We start from the raw sequence: 25,498 nt of genomic DNA on the forward strand, positions 1-25,498 counted from the left end.
AGGATCCCACAGTGTTTGATAAATCAATAACCATGACTTTTCAATGATCCTTCTGGTTGTTCATGATTACTGGATAAGGATTGATTTAATTAATTAGGGACATTTTTTTTTATATACTACTACTAATAATAATAATGGCTAATATAGTAAAGCTGATAAATAATGGATTATTTCCTTCAAGCTGAGACACTTCAGATGCACACTGTTCGCCATGATGGTTTGGAATTGCTTGAAATATGATTGGACTCACTTCAAAAAAGGAAAATATGGTCAAGTGCAACATGTGCAGCACAAGTCTGTCATATAGGCTACATAAAACTATAATGAGAACATTATAATTGTGTGCTTGGGACATGGCATTTCATGGTGAGACTTTTGTTTTTGTAATCAGGCTCTCAAAAATTATATAAAAATTGGAATTTAGATTTATCGGTTACCAAATATAAAGAATTATCGGCCCAAATTTTCATATCGATGCATCCCTATTGTTATTATATAAAAATAAATAATTAAATAAATAATTTATTTCAATAATTTCAAGAAATTCCTTTCTTTTACTTTAACACAAACATATTTTATAATTTTGCAAAGCAGAAGCAGAAAGATGGACGTTAACTATAGAAATTTCCATGACTTTCCAAATTTGTATTAATAGACTTAATCAATTTAATTTCCATGACCATGAGAGCCTTTGGTTGAAGCTAGTGTATTAACCTAGTCTGAACCCAACTTCTCACATCAGCTAGTCAAACTCAGAATGTAGCACAAGTCTCACCTCATGTGGCGTTCGGTCCAGTTTGCGAGTGCGTGTGCTGGGTTCTTTGTGATCTTTGCTGATGTGCACCACTTGACCCTTTGTGCTTTTCCTGACCAGGTGTCGACGCACTCCAGGAACATCTTCAAAACGATGGCCTGGAAGAATTAAACAAAAACATATTATTTGTTAACATTGGTTAATGCATGAACTAACAATGAAAAATATATTCTTACAGCATTTATTAACCTTTGTTAATGTTAGGTAATACAAATGTCCATGTTCATGTTAGTTCACAGTGCGTTAACTAATGTTGTTAACAGATACAAATTTTGATCTTAAAAATGTATTAGTAAATGGTCAGATACTACTTTAGCTAACTAATGTTAACAAATAAAACCTTATTGTGAAGTGTTTCTCAAATAATTGAGGAGCATGTTACTACCAATCTAAAGTTTAGGGCTGGTAAGATTTTTTTTTCTTAATGTTTATGAAAGAAGTCTCTTATGCTCACCAATGCTTCATTTATTTAATCAAAAACATGAAATATTACATTTTTAAATTTTAAATAATTTTACAGTTTAAAATGTCATTTATTCCTGTGATCAAAGCTGAATTTTCAGCATCATTACTCCAGTCTTCAGTGTCACATGATCCTTCAGAAATCACTCTAATATGCTGATTTGCTGCTCAAGAAACATTTATTATTATTATCAATGTTGAAATCAGTTGTGCTGCTTAATACTTTTGTGGAAACGATGATACATTTTTACTCAAGATTCTTTGATAAATAGAAAGTTTAAAAAGAACAGCATTTATTTGAAATATTTTTTTTTTAACAGAAATATGTATTCAAAAAAACCTTCACCGATCCCAAACTTTTGAATGGTAGAAAGAATTATCAGATATGGTGATTAACCTGCAATTTATTATATGTCACATTCATGTATACTAAACGTGCGCTATGACTATACTATCAAATATTTGATCAAATTTCCATGGTTTAAGACTTCCCCAAAGTGCATGTATTCCTCAAATCTGTCAAATGACCACTCTCACTAGGTAAAATCTTCTTGACAGAGTTGAGAAGCAGGTCATCGTCTTTGTTCCTAACAAGCTCATCAGGGTGAAATTACAGGATGGGCCAGTCGCCAAAGACATTCACGGTAAAAAGGTCATGGCGGGACCTGAAGGGGATTTGACTAATTGGGTGATTGTGGGAACAAACTCCAATCAAGAAAAGAGGCCAAAGCCTTTTCCCACACAGCTACTTTGAGCCGCAAGTTGAAATTCACTAACATTAAGAAAACGTCTACAAAAGCGTTCACACCGACAGTGATTTGCAACAACAGATGAGAGCTGACAGCGACTAAAACCGCTGATGATGCAACAAAGTCAAGCAGAGTTTAACATATTATTGTCTGTTAACTGCTGTCAGACATAGCCTGGATAATGTCAGACCACGTCTCATTGAGATTGAGACGTGGTCTGGGAACCACATGTTCATTTTTTCGTATTTGAGGCGTGGTTTACGAATGCCCAGAGCCGTCTATTGGGTGCTACGAATGTCTATCAAATGCGCCTGTACGTAGCACATAGCCAACCGTTTCAATTATACCAGATGACGTATGTAGAGCGAAAGAAATTAGACGAGGAAGAAGACGATGGGTCAGAGATTTATTTGCGTTCTAAACTATTTAGAACAATATCTAAGGCTGCATGGAAAGGTAACTTCGCGTCTGCTGCCATGTTTGATCCATAGGTATAAACAAACTGCTTCGGTGTGTCGCATAGACGTCGTCATCGTCTTCCTGCTCCCTCCCCGTTCTGTGATTGGTCCCCTCGCTGAGGCAAAAATTTGGTCCATGGTATCCAGACTGGCTAGCAGTGTGAATAAAATCAGTGCAAAGGCAGTATGGGGAAACCCAGGCTATGTCAGACATGTATTTGCCTATGAACTGATGTGCCAAAATTGAACAGGGTAAACTAAATGGTAGAAAGCAACCGTGTAAGTCCTGTCGTTGAGCATATGCAGCAGATGGGCCTTTTCCCAGACAAATTAGTGGCCTGCATAGGAAGACGGAGAGAGCTGATGGAGTATATTACAAGAACCGCTGATATACAACTGACGTCTGAGAAAAGTTTGTCTCTCTGGGGCACAAAAGACTCTTGCCGTGAAGCATAGCAGGATGCATGGTACAAATCATTTGAGAGACCATGAAACCAGTGAAAACTATCTCACAGAAGACCAGATCATGGATTTTAGTTTATAAGTGTCTTTACTGCCACTTTTGACCAATTGAATGCATCCTTGCTGAATAAAAGTATTAATTTATTTTAAATAAAAATTCTTACTGACCCCAATCTTTTAAACAGAACTGTACTCTATATTCCAGCATTATATTTAGCATTAGCTTTTTATGCAAAGGAATGTCAAAAGGATTTTAAAAGTCAATCATCCACAAAATGCATGAATGCAAAGTCATTGTTTATATTACTGGTGAACAATAGTATTGAAAGATGGCAGCTTAGACAGCTTCATTTTAAAATGCATTGAGTTTCAGAGATTTCAGACCCAGATTCTTCACATGAAATCCCATTAGCTGGTGGCCAGGTCTTCATGGAAAGTTAGAACAGGATAAAGAAGCCAAAGGGATAACAGCATTATTTCCCTCTGATTCGTTTCAGGAAACTAGCATGTTTGGAATCTATTAAAGGCAGAGTAGGTGATTTGTTGCAGAAGCATTTTTTGTTATGCTGGTTTAAAGTCTCTTTACATCCTGATAGCAATCAATAAGTTAAGTGGTCTACATGTATTTATATGTATATAATATATCGTCTGTGGAAGGTGTAGGACCATAAAATGTCCGTCCAATCATTGCCCTTGTTCCGTTCCATCAGTCACCGAGCACCACAACCGAAACAGCAGCCGCCTTTTACAGTCTCTCCTGAACTAAAACAACGAGCTTATGCTACATTCACGCCATAACTACTGTAATCTGGAAGAGATGGAAACCCGTGATGAACGGTTTGTGACTCAAATTAATGCGTTTCAATGGCAACACTATCAACAGCTAAATGAATCTGCAGCAGTCAGGTGGTACAGGTCAGGGCTCTTTAAGTTGTTTATGTTCATTATTATTGTAATAATATGTGCTTTGAGACATGAGGTAGTTTAATGTCGACCCTTGTGACACTTGTGTTTGCTCCCTGCTCTGTGTGTTCGTGTGTTTTGGAGGAGGCGTGGCTTTGGAGACGCTCTGAAGTGAGGGTGGGATCTTAAAAAAAAGCTAGCGAGCTATTGCTAGCCTCTCTGAAAATTGCCTACCCTACCTTTAAAGTGAAATAGAAATCATTCTTTATGCATTTATTGTTAGTTTGGGCTTGTACATTACCTCAAGATTTCCTAATACAACTGAGCAGTTATTCACCAAACCTGCAAAACAAGGTGGAGATGTGTATTAAAAACTCACTTTTAATGCCATCCAGGTCAGCCGAGGCCAGGGTCCGAGCCTCAAACTCATCAGTGGGGATCCGCTGGTATTTGGCCTGCTCGGTCCCCGTCATGTTGCCCGTGCGACGTCTCTCCTGAAGGTCGTAGCTGCGACTCGACACACGGGGCAGAGAGCTGGGCTCAGTGGCGCTAGGGGTCGGAGGACCAGGTTCAGGCGTTCTACAAGAGACAAAATGAGACTGTTTTCATCAAACCATTAACACAGACAGTTTTTTTTTGTTTTATTAATATTTTAAATTGGCTTTTATTTTTATATTTTTAGTTAATTTTAGTAAAATTTTCAGTCACTTCATTGTTTTTCACGTTTTATTTTACTTTTTAAATATTGCTATTTAGGTGCAATTTTTTATTTCACTTTTGAGGTACTTTTATACAAAAATGATGTACTAAAAATGGAAAAGTTTAGTTTTTTGACTAGTGGCCAGGCCACTAGTTGGCAATGTCACTTTGTAAAGAAACACTACGTGCTTATTGTTCAGTCCCACGTAATACGCATGCTATGATACCCATGCACATGACATCACAGTTCTCACAAATTCACGTTTTTGTGGTTTACAATGAGACGATAATAGTATCGTTTTAAAAAACTACCACTTTGAAACCCGTTTTGTTTTGTAAGTTTGCATTTCCAAAATGCCATTGTCTTGTAAATGAATGGCCAAAACACATAAAAAGTTATCTGTTTTTAGTTTAAATAATGAATTATTTTAGTGCTTCAGCTTCAACTTCAATTTTAGTTTTAATTACAATTTTTGTTTAGTTTAAGTTTTCCAGCTAATATTTATATTTTATTTGAGCTTTGTTTCCATTAACATAAATGTTTTAATAGTTTTAGTTAACGATAATAACCCTGATTATAAACATGCAAATCGTTTTGAAAAGTCCACAAAAGGAGTAAAAAACGGCTTTGTGCTCACAATTGGTAAAAAAGTGCTAGTGTTTTACTATGATAAATATCTTTTGGTAGCTTTTTATTACTTAATTAACTCAATAACATGCAGACAAAATATTGAATTTTGTCTGTCCACAACAAAAATAAGATGCAGGTCACTAAATTTCTTGAAGAAACACAATATAACTTAGCCATGAATACTCAATCATAACTTCAGTAGCTCACTATAGACTAGAGTATGCACACATTTTCTTATGACATAAAATCTCTACAGATTAATTGATAAGTATCTTGCACTCAATTTTGCAACATATACAAAATCTTCTTAAGCACTTACCTTTCGTTTAAAATGAATCGTTTTTAAAAGCTTATTAGACCAAAAACATCACGGACAAAATCCCTGTCATTGTTAATGTTACTAAAGATTAAAGAACAGAAGAAAACAACCTGCTGAAATGACATTGACAATGAATCCTGTTGTGTGTAAAGACACTCCTGCGTTTAAAAGACGAGAAAGCAGAAAGGAAAGGTGGAGAGCGCTTTATAAAAGCAAAGTGCGGTTGCTAGTAGCAACGGGTGAATGATGTAGACAGCGGTGATGGAGGTCTGGAGAGAGACTGATACCCTGCTGGTCTCTGAAATATCTCGTCCTAGGTAACGAACAGGGTGTGCTGTGCACTGGCATCTAATGATTCAATTTACAGTAAACCAAGAACAGAGAGGCGGACACAAGCTGAAAGTGCACGCTTTATAGCTTGTGCTACGCAACCTGCAATGTCCACCACTTCAGCTGAGCAAATAACAAAACTCAAGACACTGACAACTTCCCTTCAAAAAATGGTGACATACTTTCCACCAAAATCCCACAATTACACAAAAACGTTTCCAGATCACATTTCACAACAGAGTGAATGAAACAAAATTGCATTATTTTCTCATTATTTTCATGCTCACCCAAAGATGAAAATTCTGTCATTTACGCACATTGGGTCTCATTCATGAAACACGAGCAGAACGAATTTTTGTGTAAATCGTGTGTAAAGTGGTTCTGGCGTAAATTTTCGGATTCATTAAAATGTTCGTATTTTCCAAATGTTAGTTGGTACACAAGAAATCTACACCTGCTCCCAGCCACGCGTAAATAGTGCGCTTAACACCCGAACGTTTTGGTCATTAATTAGGCTGCATTTTAATTCACCTTAATCGGGTACATATTTGCACAGCATTTTGAAAAAATATTATATATAGTAATTACATACGGTTTTTCTTATTATGAGAGCCAGTAATAGCATCTGCGATGGTGGTCCTTCTCCAGTTTGAATACTATTTTTCCGAAGTGAACTAATTCGTTTTTTGCTCTCAAGCTTAATGTCGAACCATTTTCTTCTCACTTCTGGGAATGTTCGATTAACAGATGAAACTCCATTAACTGCATCTGTAATATGCTGCCAAGCTTCCTTTTTTTTAAGGACCCGATACGCCACTATGTACGCTTGAAAATAAATGTGGCGTTTTGAATGAACTTCTGATAACAAAACTTCAATTTCTGCATCTGAGAATTTTTTTTTTCGCATTCATGTCATAATATGATGCCCATATATAGTTGTCAGTCGGATTTAATGGGCGGGATTTATGGTAATTGAGAATGAACGTGCACACGCATCCCATTTACGACTGATTGGAATTCATTAACACACACACACATTTCACTATCACATCTGACGTTTACGAAGTATTTGTGAATCAGGAGAAGAGTTTTCGGGAAGGTCTCTTTACGCGCAAATCACTCGTATATTTACGAATGTTTCATGAATGAGACCCATTGTTCCAAACCTGTATGAATTTCTTTCTTCTGCTGAACACAAACAAAGATATTTTGAAAAATGTTGGAAACCAAACAGTTGATGTTCCCTATTGACTTGTATAGTATGGGGAAAAAAAATACTATTGAAGTCAATGGGGTCCATCAACTGTTTGGTTACCCATATTCTTTAAAATAGCTTTGTTTGTGTTCAGGTTTAGTTTAAATGATGACCGAATTTATCAGCATGTTTTCACTAAACGTTTTTATATGTAAAGCTAAAGCAGGCGGACTCACTCAGTGGATGTGCTGTCCTGGGGCTCCGAACACACCGCAGACGAGGGGACGATCAGGATTCCTCGGGCAGGGAGAGGATCTGAAGTCTCAGGGGTGGACACATGAGGGTCATCATCGGACACGAAGAACTGGACAAGAGATAAAAATTATAGGAATAATGATAAATCTATTATATTGAGTAATTATCCTGAATATGAGTTTGTGATCTGAAAATGAAAGAAAGTCTAATGGGTTTGGAACGACATGAAGGCGAGTAAATGATTTTCATTTTTGAGTGAATAATCCCTTTATGTTTTCAGAGTATCTATTTACACTAAGTGCAAATAGCCCGTCTTGTTGGCAGAGGCTATTTACACTAACTCCGCCCACATCTGTCTGGTTGGGCCAGAAAATATGTGAAAAGGGGAATTAAAGTGCCTAAAGGATATTTAAAGTGTTTATCGGGTAGGGTTAGGTTTAGGAAGGACAGCATTTATTTCATTTACACGTATGTTATTATTCATTTATGCTATTACTGCATGCTGTTTTATAATGTACTAAAACAATGAGGTGCAAATAGTATCTAACTAGGCGACTACTCGCACTTATTGGAAAGAAAATACTGCTATTTTTACATAGTGTAAATAGAATCTGTCATTATTTGCACTTGGTGCAAATAGGCGCTGCCTTACTTTTTTGCCAGTGTTTCAGTATGTTGGTTACATTATTATTTATTGTCTTGATAAAGTTCATTAGATTTTCACTAAATTAATAAGACATTCAATTAAATCATAAATATAGGATATAAATCTGGTTACCTGAACACTGTCTTTCCTCTCAGCGTCTGTTGTGGGAGTTGGGGTGGCGCTCTGGCCTTCTGTAGATTCTTCCTCTTCCTCCTCCTCCTCATCTTCACCCTCCTCGATGGCCAAAGCACCGCTGGGGCTTGAACACGCTCTGTGCTCTTTACTGCTGCTCCTCCTCCTCTTCCTCCCACTCTTCTTCCTCCTGCCATCTCCCGGGAGTTTGGACAGAGGATGGTGGATGTGATGGGAGGAGTGACGGTGATCTGAGAATGATTACAGCCGAGTTTCACTTCTGCATTTTCACTTTTTTTAATGGCTTCCTTTTTGCTGGCTCCACCATAAAAAAAAAATGATATGTATAAATGTATATATGTAATAAAAAAAAAATTATACACATGTTTTTTTTTATTTATTATTAAATAAATACATTTATGGTGGAGCCTAGATAGATAGATAGATAGATAGATAGATAGATAGATAGATAGATAGATAGATAGATAGATAGATAGATAGATAGATAGATAGATAGATAGATAGATAGATAGATAGATAGATAGATAGATAGATAGATAGATAGATAGATAGATAGATAGATAGATAGATAGATAGATAGATAGATAGATAGATAGATAGATAGATAGATAGATAGATAGATAGATAGATAGATAGATAGATAGATAAGATAGATAAGATAGATAAGATAGATAAGATAGATAAGATAGATAGATAGATAGATAGATAGATAGATAGATAGATAGATAGATAGATAGATAGATAGAGCAACACTCAAAAAGATCGAAAAAATAAAGCATATTTTTCAAATAAAATAAAATAAAATAAGGATGCGAAAGGGTGAACTTACACTCAAAATCTTTCTCATTGTAGGTGCGGTGCTGCTCGCCGGGAACTCTGGGAGTGGGGCTCAGAATCTGCTGGAAGCGCTGAACACCTAATGCCTTGTTCAGGTCACCATCCTCCTCTTCTTCCCTCTGTGGCACTCGGACAGATGAGGTCGAAGACTCGGGCTGGAGGACCACACAGGATAAGGTCAGTCAGGAAAAATCAATTCAAAACAAGTAAAAAAATAAAAAAGCAAAGTAAAATAAAATAAAAGTATATTTATAGTATGTTTTTCTGATGGCCAACTGTTCCCGCTGGTGCAGTAACAGTATGAATCCTGCTATTAAGAAGTGATAAATCACTGCACTGCTAACAGCGATCACTAGAGGGAGTCATGGTCAAAGCATTAACCGTCACAGAACACCACGCCGAGTTAAATGAACCCTGTCAGAGTTCCTAGTGATCCAGATTCAGTGGTAAATCTCTTTCTAAATTAAATGGGAATCATGATATTATGTAAAACAAATGCAAACACTAGAGGCTTTACAGCTCATTGGTGCGCTTATTGCAATAACATGAGCAAATATCCTCAAGTCAAAAACAAACTATCTTATTAGCTACACCTCAATGGAGCGTTCTCATTTGCTCAATAATCACCCAAACAAACACATGGAAAGAGACGGGAATAAAATCCATTCACTGTAAATCATTACCTGCAATATCTTTCATTTTGCAAATCCACAAAATCGGTTTCCTACATGCAATAAAATGACCAAAAATATCTGACACAACAAACCTTTTCCATTCAAAATTCCTTGCAAAATCAAAACAAATTTGACTATCATCTCATCTAATCCCATTCTTGCACGTCCACAACGCGTCCTCTTCCTGCTCATGTGCCCGCTCACACGGTACATTACACAAGGAGAATTTCTCCCATTCAGTCGTGCTAGATAATGCATTTATGTGACGTATGCATGCATTCCACAGTGCACAAAGACTGTTTTGTTTGTGGTGTATATCCTTCAGTGACTAAAGTAACTTGTCATCAGTTGTTCTGGACTAAATTACCGTGCCAGCATCAATTTTCTGTAGGACATCATCTGGGTCTGGTGTAGGGCGGCATGTTATATAGAAATAAAAATCAATATCACGATATATGGCGTAAAACGATAGCCAAAACGCATAAGCAGCGATTTAATAAATATATGTGCTGAGTGAGAGGGAGATGCTGAAACAGTATCATGAGTGAGATGCTGAAACAGTATCATGAGCTGGAAAGAGATGTTTTTTTTTTTTGTTTTTTTTTTAATTTTCTGTGCAGATGCATTCCACCATCAAAATTTCCTCCAAATTTAACTATTCAAGTCATCTTCAGAAAATTCCTAATTGTACTTACAAGTTTGCTGTGCTTGTTTGTAGGGCTGCACAATTTGGCCAATATTTTGGGATTATATATCAACTTGAATATATATATATATATATATATATATATATATATATATATATATATATATATATATATATATATATATATATATATATATATATATATATATATATATATATATATATATATATATCAACTAGTATATATATATAAATACTAAAATATATATAAAAAAATAATACTACCAATACTACTACTGCTACTACTACTACTACTAATAATAATAATCATAATTATACTTTAATGGATCATACAATATTACTATTTTACTGTAAATTTAAAAAAAGTATTTAAGAAAAATATTTAAAAAAAAAAATATTTTACATTGCAACTGTAAATTAACAATACTAATATTTAATGATGGGAATAATGTTATATTTAACCACTGGGGGCCCTTAAGAGAGTAGAGTAGAGTAGAGTAGAGTAGAGTAGAGTAGAGTAGAGTAGAGTAGAGTAGAATAAAAAAATAGAATAACATTTAATTAAATACAAATTACATTATAATCTAATAAAATAAATAAACTAAGTCATGTGACTTTGGTATTAGTTTAATAAATACTGCAGTGCTGGTCTGACAAGTGGTTGATCAAATGGTGCTGGATAACAGCAATGACCCAAATAAATTTTTTTTTTTCAATTAAACAAAACAAAAGAGAACATAAGAGTCTGCACATGCTAACTAGAGTCCACCGGTGTAAAGCTTACCATGGTTGCTAAAGCTGGCGAAAGAATCAGTCAGTGCTCACAAAGCTGTGCAGAACTCTTCCCGTGTGTCCTCAAGAACAACACAGAGAGAGAAAACTCATTGTGTTCTCGCTGTCATCGGAGGGCTGGCAGTCTTTCTCCGCAGGGTGATTCAAAACAAACACGATTTGGAAGAAAGGCGCATGGTTTCGATTGTTCAGAACAATATAATCTCCTCAGCCACACTTCAACATTTTCCACAGGCAAACATCGACACTCTCCAGAAAACATCCGTCATCTTATGGTTACCTTGCGCTGCTGCTTCAAATCTGCTTTAATTCGTTCTGAGACTTTACGCGGGCGCCTTAAATGCTGTTATTGGCATGTGGGAACAACAGGTTGACCAGTCTCAACCCAATCTTCTGAGTAAAACCAGTTACATTTGGTTTTATACAGTTATATGACTTTCCCCGATTGCACCAAGGCGTAACATCAGGACAAAGATTATACACAAAGTCCCATTAATAGTCTTTGGCTCAACTTATGAAGCAGGGTTACCGGTACTATAGTTAACTTAAACCACAAAAAAACAAATCTGACTCATTTCAAATATTGTGGGTAAATCCCTTAAAATAACATCGCTTACATGTTTACTATGTATCCTTAAATACTACTGTATTTACATTATTATGATTGGTTTTTTTTTTTTTTTTACATGTTTATGTACCACTAACTCTGGACTGCCTGTACTCTCAATGCTGATTATGCAATAAGAATCCTAAAAATAAAACATTTGTTATTTGAAATAAAATAAAATCTAAACAACCTTAATTTATTTTATCTCAGCTAGTTGCCAAGATAACATTTATCATTTTCATTTAGTTTAACTTGATATACAGCACTAAAATATAATTAATAATTACCGGTATATAGAGATTTAAAAGAAAAAACTAATAAAATGACAAACACAGAACAAAAGCACTAAACATTTTACTAAATTAAATATAAAATAAAATCACAGTCTCAATGATACTAAAAACTAAATCATTTTTCTAAAATAAAATTAATAATTATTTAGACATTATAAAAAAGACAAACACACAACAAAATTACAAAAAAAAATACAATTAAAATGGAAACAAAATATAAAATAAAAACAAATATAAAATATTAATAAAAACTATAATAGTGTCTCAATGATACTAAAACAAAACTATAATAGTGTCTCAATGATACTAAAACAAAACTCATATTATCCTGTTAGAACTCCACTGTTAGAACTCCTAAACTTGTTAGTAGACGAAAAGTGACAAATCAAAGTTTTCCACAAAAGACTTGTGGTCAATATCAACCCACAAGAAATACATTTTCTCTCCAGTGAAATCACACTGAGGTTTGGCTCGTCGCCCAGTAATGGACGCACAAATACGACGTGATTCAATGCTCACAGACCCACAATGCTCAGGCCAACAAGACAGCGAGCTGAACCCAAAGTAAACCATTTACCGTCCCACAAGCCCACTCCAAACCAGCAGAACTCTTTGAGGACAAGCAGTGGCGCACAGCGTCTCCCATGCAGCATTAGAGTCAGTTCACACAAAGAGCCAGTGGCTAAAGCAGCGAGAGATTAGCCGCACAGATCTGTGAGGTGTCTGAAATCCCACTGACTCAGCAAGACACGCGTGCAACACAGGAGGGAGCGTTATGGAGAGCTGTGGATGTCCTTACAGAGCTGCACATCTTGTTTTTACATGCATTTAATAATGTTAAGAGTACTATTATGAAGCCCTATATGCTGACCTTTAACAAAATGCAATACTGTATAAAATAAGCTAAACACTTAAGATAGCAATATTATTCTTTGATTACATCCGTGAGCCTTGATAACTTGTAGAAAAACCTCCTTTTAATATGTACTCAAAACGATGAGGCAAGATCCACCAGCCTTCAAAAATTACCCTTCTCTCAACTTTGTTTGCCAAGTATTGATTTACAAGAACTGACCGCGAAATATTGCAAAAAATACATCAATAACGGCTCATATCAGAGGGCCATAGACTATTATGCAACATACCACTACGGGGATGTATGGTCATCCTCAACAGGTAATGCATTTAATACTATAGCTAATTTAGGAAGTCTTTAACTCAATAAATGACTGACCGTAAACGTGTACAGGAAGTCCATTGGTCATCTATCAAGTGTAAACACGAGGGTGTCCCACAGAGCGAGAAAAAGAATCTATTTTTCAAAGCAAATCTAAAAGATGAGCAAACAGAAGCTGTACGCTCCTCCGCAACCTGTCGTCACGTGACCGCAGCAGGAAGAGGATATGGAATAACCCACTTTCGCAATACCAGGTCTCGTTCGAACTCCAATCGCTGATAGTTTAGTCTTCCCCCAAACACACCGCCACATCCACACACCCAAAACCAGCAGTCGTGTCGTTGGGTTGATCATTAACCTTATGGGTCAACAGTTGCCTGCCATCAAGAGGCCAGCCGATGTCAGTTAACCAGTTATGCTCTGTACTTCTATTGAATTACACTAACTAGCAATGAGAAATTCATACCAATTGGGACATAAAATATAGGGATGCACCGAAATTTCAGCCGCCGAAAATCATCTACTGTTCACTGATCCGCTACGCTCGGATCACATGCTCTGATAATAATGGCTTTGTAGGACTATACATTATTTAGATAATTGGTCAAAAAAAAAAAAAATCAGTCTGTTAATCTGATTCTGTTGCAAAGAACTGAATAAAGAATAACATATTGATGTTTAATAAAAATATTTTTTCGGTCCAATTTTAGTGTGTTACTTTCGATCAAATTGTGGTTATTTTACTTTATTGACTTGTGTTTTTTAAAATCAGTATCATTAATATAATTTAATTTCACTAAAATATTTCTAAAAAGCATTTTCGGTTTCGGTTTTCAGTTTTGGCCTACAATTTTTATTTCGGCCCTAATAATAACAGCCACAAACTTCACATTTCTACAGCTAAAACATACCTTACGCCAAATTTACTAACAGCTTGCGCCAAGGCAAACCATCTTCTGGCGTTAAAAAAAAAAAATACTGTCAGAATTCACTAAAGGTGTGGACAGGGTTATTTTTGCAGCTGGCCTTATTGCATATGCATTTGTAGGAGTTTCCCTTTTAGACGCAGCATTTATGGGAGGAGAGTATTTAAATGAATTATGCAAGGTGATTTACTTAGGTTTGTGCTAGTAAATTTACTGATATTTGCACCATTCACCGGCCAAAAAAAAAGCATGTCTTAAACCAGATGCTAAATTGCGCTAGAAATTATCTGGCTTTGTCTGTGTTCTTTGTATGTCGTCAGTAGATCACGCGCAGAACTTTTCATTTCCATCTGCGCTTTTATGGGATTGCGCTCTCATGCTGATTTGCCCAGTTTAGTAAATCTGGCCCCTTGAGTTTTAAAATATCTGTTTTTTAACAATATTTGGTTGCAAATTGGTTTTGAAGATAAATGATATAAAATTTATGCTTATGTGTCAATAAAAATGGTTATGGGAAGGATCAAGCACACCGACAACTATTTGAACTGCAGGCCCAACATAGTGAAGCAGAACTAGACTGAGGAGACTAGATTTGTGTCGGAAGGGAGCTGGCTCTTTAACAGCAAAACCCTGGGAACGCTGACTCAGCAGAGTGTGGGGGTTTGGAGAGGATGCAAATCAAGTCGCACAAAGTTGCTGCATATCACTGCAAACAGCTGCAGGAGGAAAAAAAAAAGGTCAATTTTGCGGTTGAGAAGGTCTTTGAGTTGCCTGAGTGAGTTTTATAGTATCTGTTAGTGATACTGAGCCATTAAAGACAGACCGCACAGATAATTACAGTGCAGATGTTTGTTTAGGAAGTCTGCCTGGATCTTAAACGCTGCACTCTTTCAAAGAATAAAAAACATGAGATCTTTCTCTTGTAAAAGATGAACACAAAAAGTAAGTGAATGAATGAGGCCACTACAGAAATCTAGGAAAATAGTATTAACAAATGTGTACATATACCTTACAAAAGAGAACCAAGATTTTTTTGGACATGGTACTATGGTTATACCATTAAATACCAACGCATTTCTCAATATTTATTGGCACCTGTTTATAAAGTATTAGCTTCCTTTATCCTTACTGCAGTCCTAAAATGTTCATACTTTAGTATTGTGCAAATAAAATGCTTAGTTTACAGTTTAAATTGTTACATCTCAGCATGTGTATATATCAATTGCTATAAGTATTTGTATTATTAACCTATATCATATGTAAATCTCTTATCAGCCATTTTAAAAAAAGCCTTTTTGATCAGTTACTATGGGAGAATCATGTAAATCCCATGGTAATTATTCAATATGTTGCATGAAAAAAAAAAGTATATACAGTATATATATATATATATATATATATATATATATATATATATATATGCAATATATGTACTGTATATAAATGTTTTTATACACTACCAGTCAAAAGTTTGCAATAAATTTTTTTTTTTTACTTTTGCTAATAGAATATAGATCATGTAGTATTGTGGTGTCCACAAGCATATTAAGCAGCACAACTGTTTAACTTATGTTTTCAACTTTGATAATGATAAGAAGTGTTTCTTGAGCAGAAAATCTGCATATTAGAATGATTTCTGAAGGATCATGTGACACTGAAGACTGGAGTAATGATGCTGAAAATTCAGCTTTGATCACAGGAATATAAATATACATATATATTTTAATATATTCAAATAGAAAACAGTTATTTTTAATTGTGATAATATTTAACAATATTCCTGTTTTTACTGTAGCATAAAAAGGGTCTTTCAAAAATCCTGTACAACTCTTTTGCCCGGTTTCAAAGACAAAGAATAAAATCATTGTTGTCATTGTTTTGTCTCAAGATGCACACCAGCAATGTTTTATTCTAATTTATGTTTACAAAAGCTACTTAAATGTCCTTATTTAACTATAGCATAATCCCGGCTTAATCTAAGCCCTATCTGTGAAACCGGGCTTGGAACCAATGAAGCACTTGACTTACGTTGTGAACGACTGACGCCACAGCTTTGGTGAGTTCATCTGAAGTCACGGGGTCACTCATGGTGGACGTCAGGAGACTGGGGTGGAGCAGCACAGGAGACGCTGGACAACACTCAAATCTGTAGAGGCTTTAGCCTTTCTCTTTCTCACTGAGACTCAAACAGGAGTTTATAGGCAGCATAACCTGTGAACAGTTTGAAATGTTAAATAACTTGTTAGTTGCAAATTATCATATTTATGTTACAATGATCAAACTGGTAGAAAAGTTTGCAGTGTGTTTAAACAATAGTATGCTCCTCCCTTTATGGCATAACATAACAGTCCCCTTCATATCCAAGGACTGATAACAACCAGATTAAAAAGATTGCTACTGTAAGGACACACAGATAAGAGACTCATGCTTGAAATAAATTACCATAAAATATTGGATGTGATTGATGGTTGAACAAATCTTCATCTACTATTACATTCATTTCACTGAACACCATACAAAGATTACAACAGCTTGACCTAATAAGGAGCACTTCAGGCTGAAATCCCCCCCAAAAAAAAAAAAAAAAAAAAAAAAAAACACACTTTACAATGAAGTCACCTTTAGCTAACTACATTACACTGATAAAACCAAACCCTTAATCTGTTCTTTCAGAGGAGTTTACTGTCAACAAACAACAGTGAGTAGAAATGGTCAGTAATACCATAATATGATACAATTACAAAGAATAGGAATTCTCTAATAGTCAATTTAGCCTACTAATAATACAGAAATTGAATAATCAAATGTAAAAATCAGTATAGTTTTTACTGTATGAATTAAATATAAAATGATTATTATTCAAGTGACTGAAGATATTCAGAGAAGAGCAGTGAATTATTCTCTGGTTTTCTTTTGTTGTTTAGTTAACACTGAATGACAGACAGCAGCAGGTTTATTAGGCTGCTGTCACTTTAAGACCAAATGCACAGATCTAATATACTGACAATAATTTGATTACTTTCCCAACTGTTTATGTTTACTTAAGACATAAGCAACTTTGGGCAAATACACGCAAACATATGTAAAAATGTCCGTCTTGGCGAGTTTTCACTAAAACAAAGTAGCACAGAAAGCCGGCCGGGGAAGCGCTCCTCTTTCACAGCTCAATGCGCTTTTAACTCTTTTTTTTTAATATCGAGCACGTCCGGTAGGAGACTGTATATTATGACAGTCATGTTACATGATTTGACTGATTTGGATGTTACGTAGGAAGGGTGACAGCACGCCACTTTAAAGGAAAGGAACGGGGCATGTTTTCATAATCATTGGAAGCCAAAATCAAAAATAAAATTATATTAAAATCGCATTCATAGTCAATAAATCATCTTTGAGAGCTAGGGGACCTCCTGGTGGTTCAGGGGCCCTACACAACTTATGTACTTTGCATATGGGGAGGACCGGCACTGGTAGTTAACATGAACAATACTGTAAAGCAGCATTTATTAATCTTAATTTCAACATTTACAAATATATTTTTGACATTTGAAGTTATCTTTAACACAGTTTCTATTAACAGCAACTAATGAACAATGGTCTACTAAAATTAACAAGAAATGTATTTCGCTCTGTTAGCTAATGTATTAACTAATGTTAAAGACCTGTAAATTGTAACCAACAAAAAAATATTACCTTTACTACTTCCAATTAATCATCGATTTTCAATAGAAAGAATTTTAAAAGCATTCTTTTTAATTGCTAACGTGGACACCTTTTAATTAGTCCTGTGTGGAAGTATCCTTTGGTTTGATGCAGAAGTCTGCGCAAAAATACAATTGTTCAATTGAGTTGAGGTTTGACCACTAACTGGAACTTCAAGGTCGTCAGCACTCGTTTTTCAAGTCTTGCCTTTGTTGATTCATTTACGTTTCATTACCTCCTTTCACTGAAAGCAATAATTGTGTTTTTAATCCATGCTCTCTGGCAAAAGGAGGTTTTGTGGCAAAACTTCTTGATATGTGGAGCAGTTTAACCTTTATCTGTCCTGATTCAGTTCCTGTTAAGAAACATCCTAACAGCATGATGCTGAAGTTGTGGTCTTGCATCAAACATGTAAAAGTTCACCGACAATCTTATCAGACCATAAGAAATCCTTCCACATGGTTTTAAAAGACAATGTATATTCCAAAAAAATAATAAAAAAATACACATTTTTATCATGAGAAAATTTTCAAATTTCAGAAACATAATCTGATCAAAAAAAGATTGAAAAAGATTAAGAAAGTAATCAGAGAATAAGGCAATGCAACCTCAAATAACTTGACCTTGTTTAAAGAGACACATGACCTAGAGAAGGACCAAAACTATGGTAAAGTTAATGCAGTTGACAATAGTCACATTTGTGTTAAATTGTGGGCCGTGCCCAGTTACTCAAGCTTTAAACACCGAGTTCAATGCACCCTTATATATATATAAAAAAATCGTTCTTGCATATAAATATGTTCTCTGCATTATCTTATATTCTTCTTGCAACACAGTTCTAAGAAACTTGACTGTAATATCTTTAAGAGTCACCTAAATATAGAGAGCACTATATTGTAATGTTGCAATGTCTCATTAGATGCTAAATTTAGATATAGGCTGTTCCTCATACAGTTACATCAACTTTGTTGCAAGTTCAACATTTCCAGCAAAGCTTTTCCGGACCAGTCGAATTCATATAAACTGCATGATTCAACTGTTCTGTGACTGGCACATTAATCAAAATGTGTGATACAAACTGAGCAAAGTTATGAAACTTACCCCCGGTTTCACAGACAAGGCTTAAGATAGTCTCAGACTAAAATGCATGTTTGAGCTGTTTTAACTGGAAAAAAAAACTTCCACTGACATATCTTAAAATATATCAGTGCCATTGTTTTGTCTGTAATGTTATTTTTCTAAGCTACTTAAGGGCCCTAATTGAACTAAGGCCTAATCTTGGCTTAATCTAAGCCCGGTCTGTGAAACCGGGCCTTTGATATTTATATTTTACAAAGAAAACTGATTTACTGAAAAAAGATTGTCCTTTGATTCATAAGCAAGGTCACTGCACTGTAAAAAAAAAAATTATATGATAAGTTATGACATGTTTTTACATTGCTTTAACTAAAAAAATGAGTCGAATCTTGTATAAAAAAAGTTGAAAATTGCTTAACTTATTTTGATAAGTCAGATTAATGTAATTTAAGTTGAAATGACTTAAACATCCAAGTTGATTGTACTTAAAATGTAGCAACTTTTTTTTTTTACAGTGTTGTTTTAGAACAAAGTGCCTATTTTCAAGTAGCTAGAGGTAAAAAAAAATGATAATGCTAAATCAGCAATGTAAACTGGTTTATAATAGTGAGGAAAACTGTAACAATAACAGTGACAAAAATGTCACAAATTATGCGAGCTTGCAAGTGTCTCTAAGTATCCTAATAGCAAACAGCCTAATAATCATTTAAGCACATTTGATATTAAAAGATGGAGTTTACACATTTGAGATCAGAAACTTCATCTTATTCTAAATAAATCTGAAGAAAAAAAAGTTAACAGTGAAGTATGTCGATTTTTTGGCTTCTAGTGACACTATTAATGACTGTTTTCAAACTGGTTTCCTGAACAAAGTATTTTAACATTTTGAAAATTGCACTAAGGTTTCTTTGTTCCAAAAAGGAAATGTTTTTAAACCAGGAAGTATCTACGATTACATAATGAAAGATGATAAGAGAATCCATTCTATCCATTCTACTCAAGTTGGTTCAACCAGGTGTGCATCTGCACATAGTTTATTAAATGGTGTGGACATACCACGTTTGCATTGAAAATTACATGGATGTATATTTTCTACAACTAAAAAACTAGTTAATGACTGAGTAAAGGAATCATGTTGTTTGTTGATTCTATTTCCCACTCAATTTCTTCCGAAGGTCAACTTTGTAACCACTTCAACAATTGAGAAGCAGATAACCATAAATGTCTTATCCACTTTAACTGGTGTGCATATTTTGCTTAGCGACGCCAAATTATGTTATCGTCTACTACACTTTTAACCATGTACCTTGAATGTGAACCCAAAACAGGATTTTATTCAATCCACTGTACGAGTAACTTGTAGGTTTTCTAATCTAACTTAAAGTCATCCCACTAACTTCAACTAGAATCCCTGTACGGTTCTAAACAGAGACCGTAGGATCATACATCATTCCCAGTTTGGAAAATCCTTTTGCTTTTGTGAAAGTCAAACAGGCTTACTGGATTATTTTCAAGCATGTCCATAAAATATAATTTCAGACAAAGCAAAGACGGCCAATAAAGATGCCATTCTGCAAATAGACTTTCAATCACAATGTGGAAACCTCACTGTACAAATATAAAATGCTCAATGACTGTGAAGTTCAGCAAATATAGAATTTCTAGTTTACTAGTGACCAACGGCTCGTCCACATGAAAGACATGTTTGTGAGTTGAATTTAAACCTCATACAGAAAAATGTTGAAAAATTGGTTTGGATCAAGAATTATATGGTGCAGCCTTAAAGATCTGGGCTGGCAACTGAAAGGTTGCAGGTTCAAAGCTTTGACCCATGAGCTACCCAAAACTAAATCTCAAATTACTCCAAACAAGTCCCTGTAATAGTATCAAAAAACACATCTGGGAAAAATATTGGATAATCAATCAAGCAAGCCTATAACTAATTTCCAAAATTGTAAAAAATGTATCACAACAATAAAACAAACAAAAGAAAATGTGAATAAGATGCACTTATAATACAAGTCTATGGGACTGTTTTATGGATTTGTAATTGTTTTACCAAAGTACAAGCATAAATGATTAACTCCATAAGTCACAAGTTTATATTAATAGCCAATCAGATGTTTCGAATTGTGTACTGATTTGCAATTTTTTAATCTTTTTCATTCATTAATTTACAAGGCATGTTCAAAACTACATTATGAGGCATATTTTTTAGGGGATGTTTAATAAAGACGATTTGTTGCGTTCAAAAACAGCTAAACGGAACGCAGCCAATTGGAAAAATGCTGAAGTGTTTTTAAAAGTTGAACAATTTTTTAGCGTGACGCAGCAGATTCTGACATGGTGCAATGTTATTTGGCCAAAGACGTTCATCTGAATATCTGAATGTAAACATCAATAACAACTAGAGCTGCATGATTCTGGATAAATTGACAATCATGATTTTTATTTTTCAAACCGAGAATCACGATTCTCCCACGATTCTGAACAGACAAACTAAACAAAAATACAGAATTTACTAGCGGTTCTGACAACATTTTAATTGCTGCAGTCTATTTAAAATGTGTAATTAATTTGAATAAACAAAATCGGATTGAATGAGTAATTCAATGACTCTCTCATAAATTTATTTTTCGCTAATCCATTTTTAACAGTCACTTGTCGCCACCTACTGGTGTAACGATGAAATTGATCGCTATTTGAAGGGTCAAGTTACTTTCAAAAGGTGATTTGCTCTATTTTGAACACTTCCATAGACATCAGTGTCCAAACTATAAACTTATCTCAATACTTGAATATAATTAGAATATTTGTAAGACGGAAAAAAACGATATTGTGGAAAAAAAGCTTGTGAAGCTGCTTCATACATGACAAACTGCTCTCTCTGGATCAACGGCAGCGCCAACACAGATATGAATGGTCCGTTGTGATTTTGTCCAAGGTTTAATAGATCATTGTCATTTAGGAATGAGGTCGTGTAGGTGTTTGAATTGAGATTGCGATCTTTTAACGATTAATCGTGCAGCTCTAATAACAACTATTCAACTGTTGGATGACTAGTCAATTCGACCATTTGTGACCCAACACAATGATTTACAATTAGTATTTTACACAAGCAACTTGATAATACAGATCAAATATCAATTAAGTACTATCATCTACAAAACCATACTTTTGGACAACAATCATAAAAGCTCTTTTTCATTTTGTATAACGAAACGTATTAAACACACTATGGTGCTGAACACTAGAGATGATCATTGCTGTCATGTTTAATGACTTTATCAAACTCACGCCACACAGCCTCTGGGCTGTAAGCACACAGACCACTTCTCTAGATCATTAACCAATTAGATTCAAAAGTTACTTAAGTGGAAAAATAAAAGTACACACTATATGATGACAAGGCAATATCAGCAAAACTGGACTTTTCACTGTTGACTTTGCAATGTCTTGTGATCCGTCGTGATATGCTGACTTTTGAATTTCACTTCTAGGTGCAAAGTTATAAATTAATCATCTGGTATGTTAAATCTAAACAGTTAATTTGGAAAAGTTTTATTAATAAAAAATAAATAAATAAAAAGGCTTCAAACATTAAGTATATGTACTTACCATTTAAAGTGATAAAAAGTAATACAATTTGAAGGTAAATTAGTATTTACCAAACCACATCCATTTTGAGATATTCTTAGAAAACACATGCAAAAACATCTAAAACAAAATTCTGTTTGATCAATTATTATAGAATTATCACCAACTGTTAAAATAGCAACTTTAGTTAACTACACAAAAATAGTCAGTACTGACTTTAAAGAAGCATGATGCGAACCCACTGAAACTCAAACATACCTCAAAGTGCTTACTGCAGAGAAGCCGCCGCTGACATCTTAGTGTAAAGCCAACAGCCACTGTGTACAGAACACTAGAGAGAGAGAGAGAGAGAGAGAGAGAGCTTATAAAGCACGCAGCGTTGCCTTCACACACTCAAACTCCAGTACTGATGGGTCAAACGTTTCCTCTGCTGGATTAGGTTTCCACCCCTAAACCTCTGACAGCCGGCCATGTGACCACTGCTCAACAGTGAGTCAACTGTGACACACACACACACACACACCCACCCATATCCTCACATATACAGCACACACTCACACACCTCATACCTATCTGTGTTTTAAATGATTAATAAAGACGTTTCAACAGTAAATCTCTCATGTAAGGAAACGTTCAAGGACACTTGTTAGACACCACTCTATCTTTTCATCGCCTTAGGAATTAAACAACACTATAATATGACCAAAAAAAATCATTTATTTAGTATTTACCAATTGGTTGGTTTCACAAAAAGATGGTGTTGAATCAAAAAAGTGCCTTTATTTGATATTCATGAATACAATTTAATTGAATCTTAACCTGAGTGACATTATTATCGATAAGGCATTAAGGATTTATTTTTACTCTTAAGCATGATGACCAAAAAAATTATGATTTTTAACTGTTTTGTTTCTGCTTTTTAACACAATAATGACTAATGGTCATTACATAACGATTATAAACATATGCATTATGTTTACATTATGATTCGGATTTATTATTATTAAAAATAACAAATTATAATTAATAACAATATGTTCATTTAATTATTAATATAAAAATAAATATAAATAATACAATAATAGTGTTATTTATGCACATTTGTTTTGTGAATAAAAAACAATTACATTTATTTTAAATTTTAAAATTTATTTAAAGTTTTTAAAAAATCCCACAGACTCAAAGCCAAATCTATGGACCACCAGAATATTAAAAATAAATATTGAGCCAGTAAGTAACCACCTAAGAATCACCCAAAAATAAATGGAGAAAAAAGTGTCCCAGGCCCTCCTATAAAGCCGTTTTTACATCTCCTTTAATAAACTGTGCAACTGTACAATTAAATAGGCTATCAGTGGATTCATGGGCACGTGTGTACAAAACATTGAACTTGCTCTAAAACTTTAGTCAAGCACTGAAGTTGCCATATATGTCTGCAAGTATTTGTTTTAACCAACAGCCAAGTGTGTGTGTGTGTGTGTGTGTCTGAGTGTACCAGCATGAGTATGTGTCAGTGGGAGTCACATGGTCTTGGATCAGCCCAAAGGCCACTGAGAATTAAAACTTTAGTCTGCTTCAAAGCTTGGGTTTTCCTCAATCCTCAAAAAAGCTTCAGGAATAGAAGAACTTGGATTACTAAGTGACCTTTATGGAGTGTACGTTTCAAATCCAAAACGCCAATGTCTGTCCGGACAATTTTACAAGTGCGCACAAGACAAGACCATACAAAGATGAGAATTCCTCACTGATTCTGATGGATGTGACTCCCTCATAATTGAAATAGTCTGCTAACAAAGGGTTTCAAAACGCTGTCATCATAAAGGTTAGGTCATTTATAATAGGTTTGTCACAAGAATGACAAACAGAAGGGTCTCCATTCACAACACGCTGTAACTCCCACGATATAGGGTGAGGCTAGATACAGAGGAATCTAACAACTAATGGTCAACAGTCCATCTGACTAATCTCTACTACAGTCAACATTTGAAGTGGATCAAAAAAATTAATCAAAGTTGTCCTAAGACAAGAACGGGTATTGTTCAAAATGTATGTATAACTTTGATGAAAGGTTCTGATCCACTTCAAATGTTGACTACTGTAGTATAACCCTACTAGACATTCTACAGGGACTTTTAAATGGTACGAACATACAACTAAAAACCTGGGGATGCGCCAATATTAAAATGTCTGATAGCCAATAATTATTTCCATGCTGTGGCCATTAACCGATAAATGGCTCACATTCAATTCTACACTGCTTTGTTGAAATAAATAAAAAATAAAATCAATCATTTCAATTTAGGCATCACAACACTATTGCAGAGTATGAAAAATGGATATTTAGATTAACATTGTTATTTAATTAGTGGGTTTTTTATTCACTTTATCTTTGCCATCATCTAACGGTCACTTAATCAAAAAGTAAAAAGTTAATTATCTAAAAAACAATTATAAAATGTAATGATTTGTACAATCAAATCTGATAACAGATATGCAGAAGTGATTTTGTTTTATTTAAACTTTGACAAATTAATAACTAAATGATCATTAGACTACAAAAAAAATTTATATATTATTATTTATAATAATAATAATAATAATAATGTAAATAACAACAATTATAGTTTTTTATTATTGTTACTGTTGTTTTTATCTATTTATTTATAAATTATTATGGCTGTAAAATCGATTTATCACGATTAATCGCATCTAACATAAAAGTTTCTATAATATGTGTGCGTATATATATACATATATAAAATTAGAGTTTGTGTATACAGTTATATACACACAGACAGAAATACACTCACCGGCCACTTTATTAGGTACCCCATGCTAGTAACGGGTTGGACCCCCTTTTGCCTTCAGAACTGCCTCAATTCTTCGTGGCATAGATTCAACAAGGTGCTGGAAGCATTCCTCAGGGAGTTTGGTCCATATTGACATGATGGCATCACACAGTTGCCGCAGATTTGTCGGCTGCACATCCATGATGCGAATCTCCCGTTCCACCACATCCCAAAGATGCTCTATTGGGTTGAGATCTGGTGACTGTGGAGGCCATTTTAGTACAGTG

General features: G+C 34.7%; 1 protein-coding gene across 2 annotated transcripts in view; it reads right to left on the bottom strand.

Annotated features, from left to right (window-relative positions):
* slc4a2b (solute carrier family 4 member 2b) overlaps positions 1–25,498 on the bottom strand; it is a 48,848-nt gene that overhangs the window by 12,328 nt on the left and 11,022 nt on the right. The window contains exons 2-8 of one of the 2 annotated variants that reach the window (XM_056249279.1): positions 22,681–22,739; positions 16,078–16,260; positions 8,906–9,068; positions 8,056–8,306; positions 7,259–7,386; positions 4,228–4,427; positions 776–912 (exon numbers count right to left, since the gene is read on the bottom strand). In XM_056249279.1, the coding sequence (XP_056105254.1) occupies positions 776–912; positions 4,228–4,427; positions 7,259–7,386; positions 8,056–8,306; positions 8,906–9,068; positions 16,078–16,137 (939 nt within the window). In that variant the 5' untranslated portion in view covers positions 16,138–16,260; positions 22,681–22,739. Of the gene's footprint in view, positions 1–775; positions 913–4,227; positions 4,428–7,258; positions 7,387–8,055; positions 8,307–8,905; positions 9,069–13,180; positions 13,338–16,077; positions 16,261–22,680; positions 22,740–25,498 lie in introns of those variants that run through there. The other variant, XM_056249280.1, reaches the window with a different exon arrangement.

Source organism: Rhinichthys klamathensis, unplaced genomic scaffold (genome assembly GCF_029890125.1).
Source record: "Rhinichthys klamathensis goyatoka isolate OS25496 unplaced genomic scaffold, OSU_Roscu_1.1 h1tg000059l_1, whole genome shotgun sequence".
Lineage (NCBI taxonomy): Eukaryota > Metazoa > Chordata > Actinopteri > Cypriniformes > Leuciscidae > Rhinichthys > Rhinichthys klamathensis.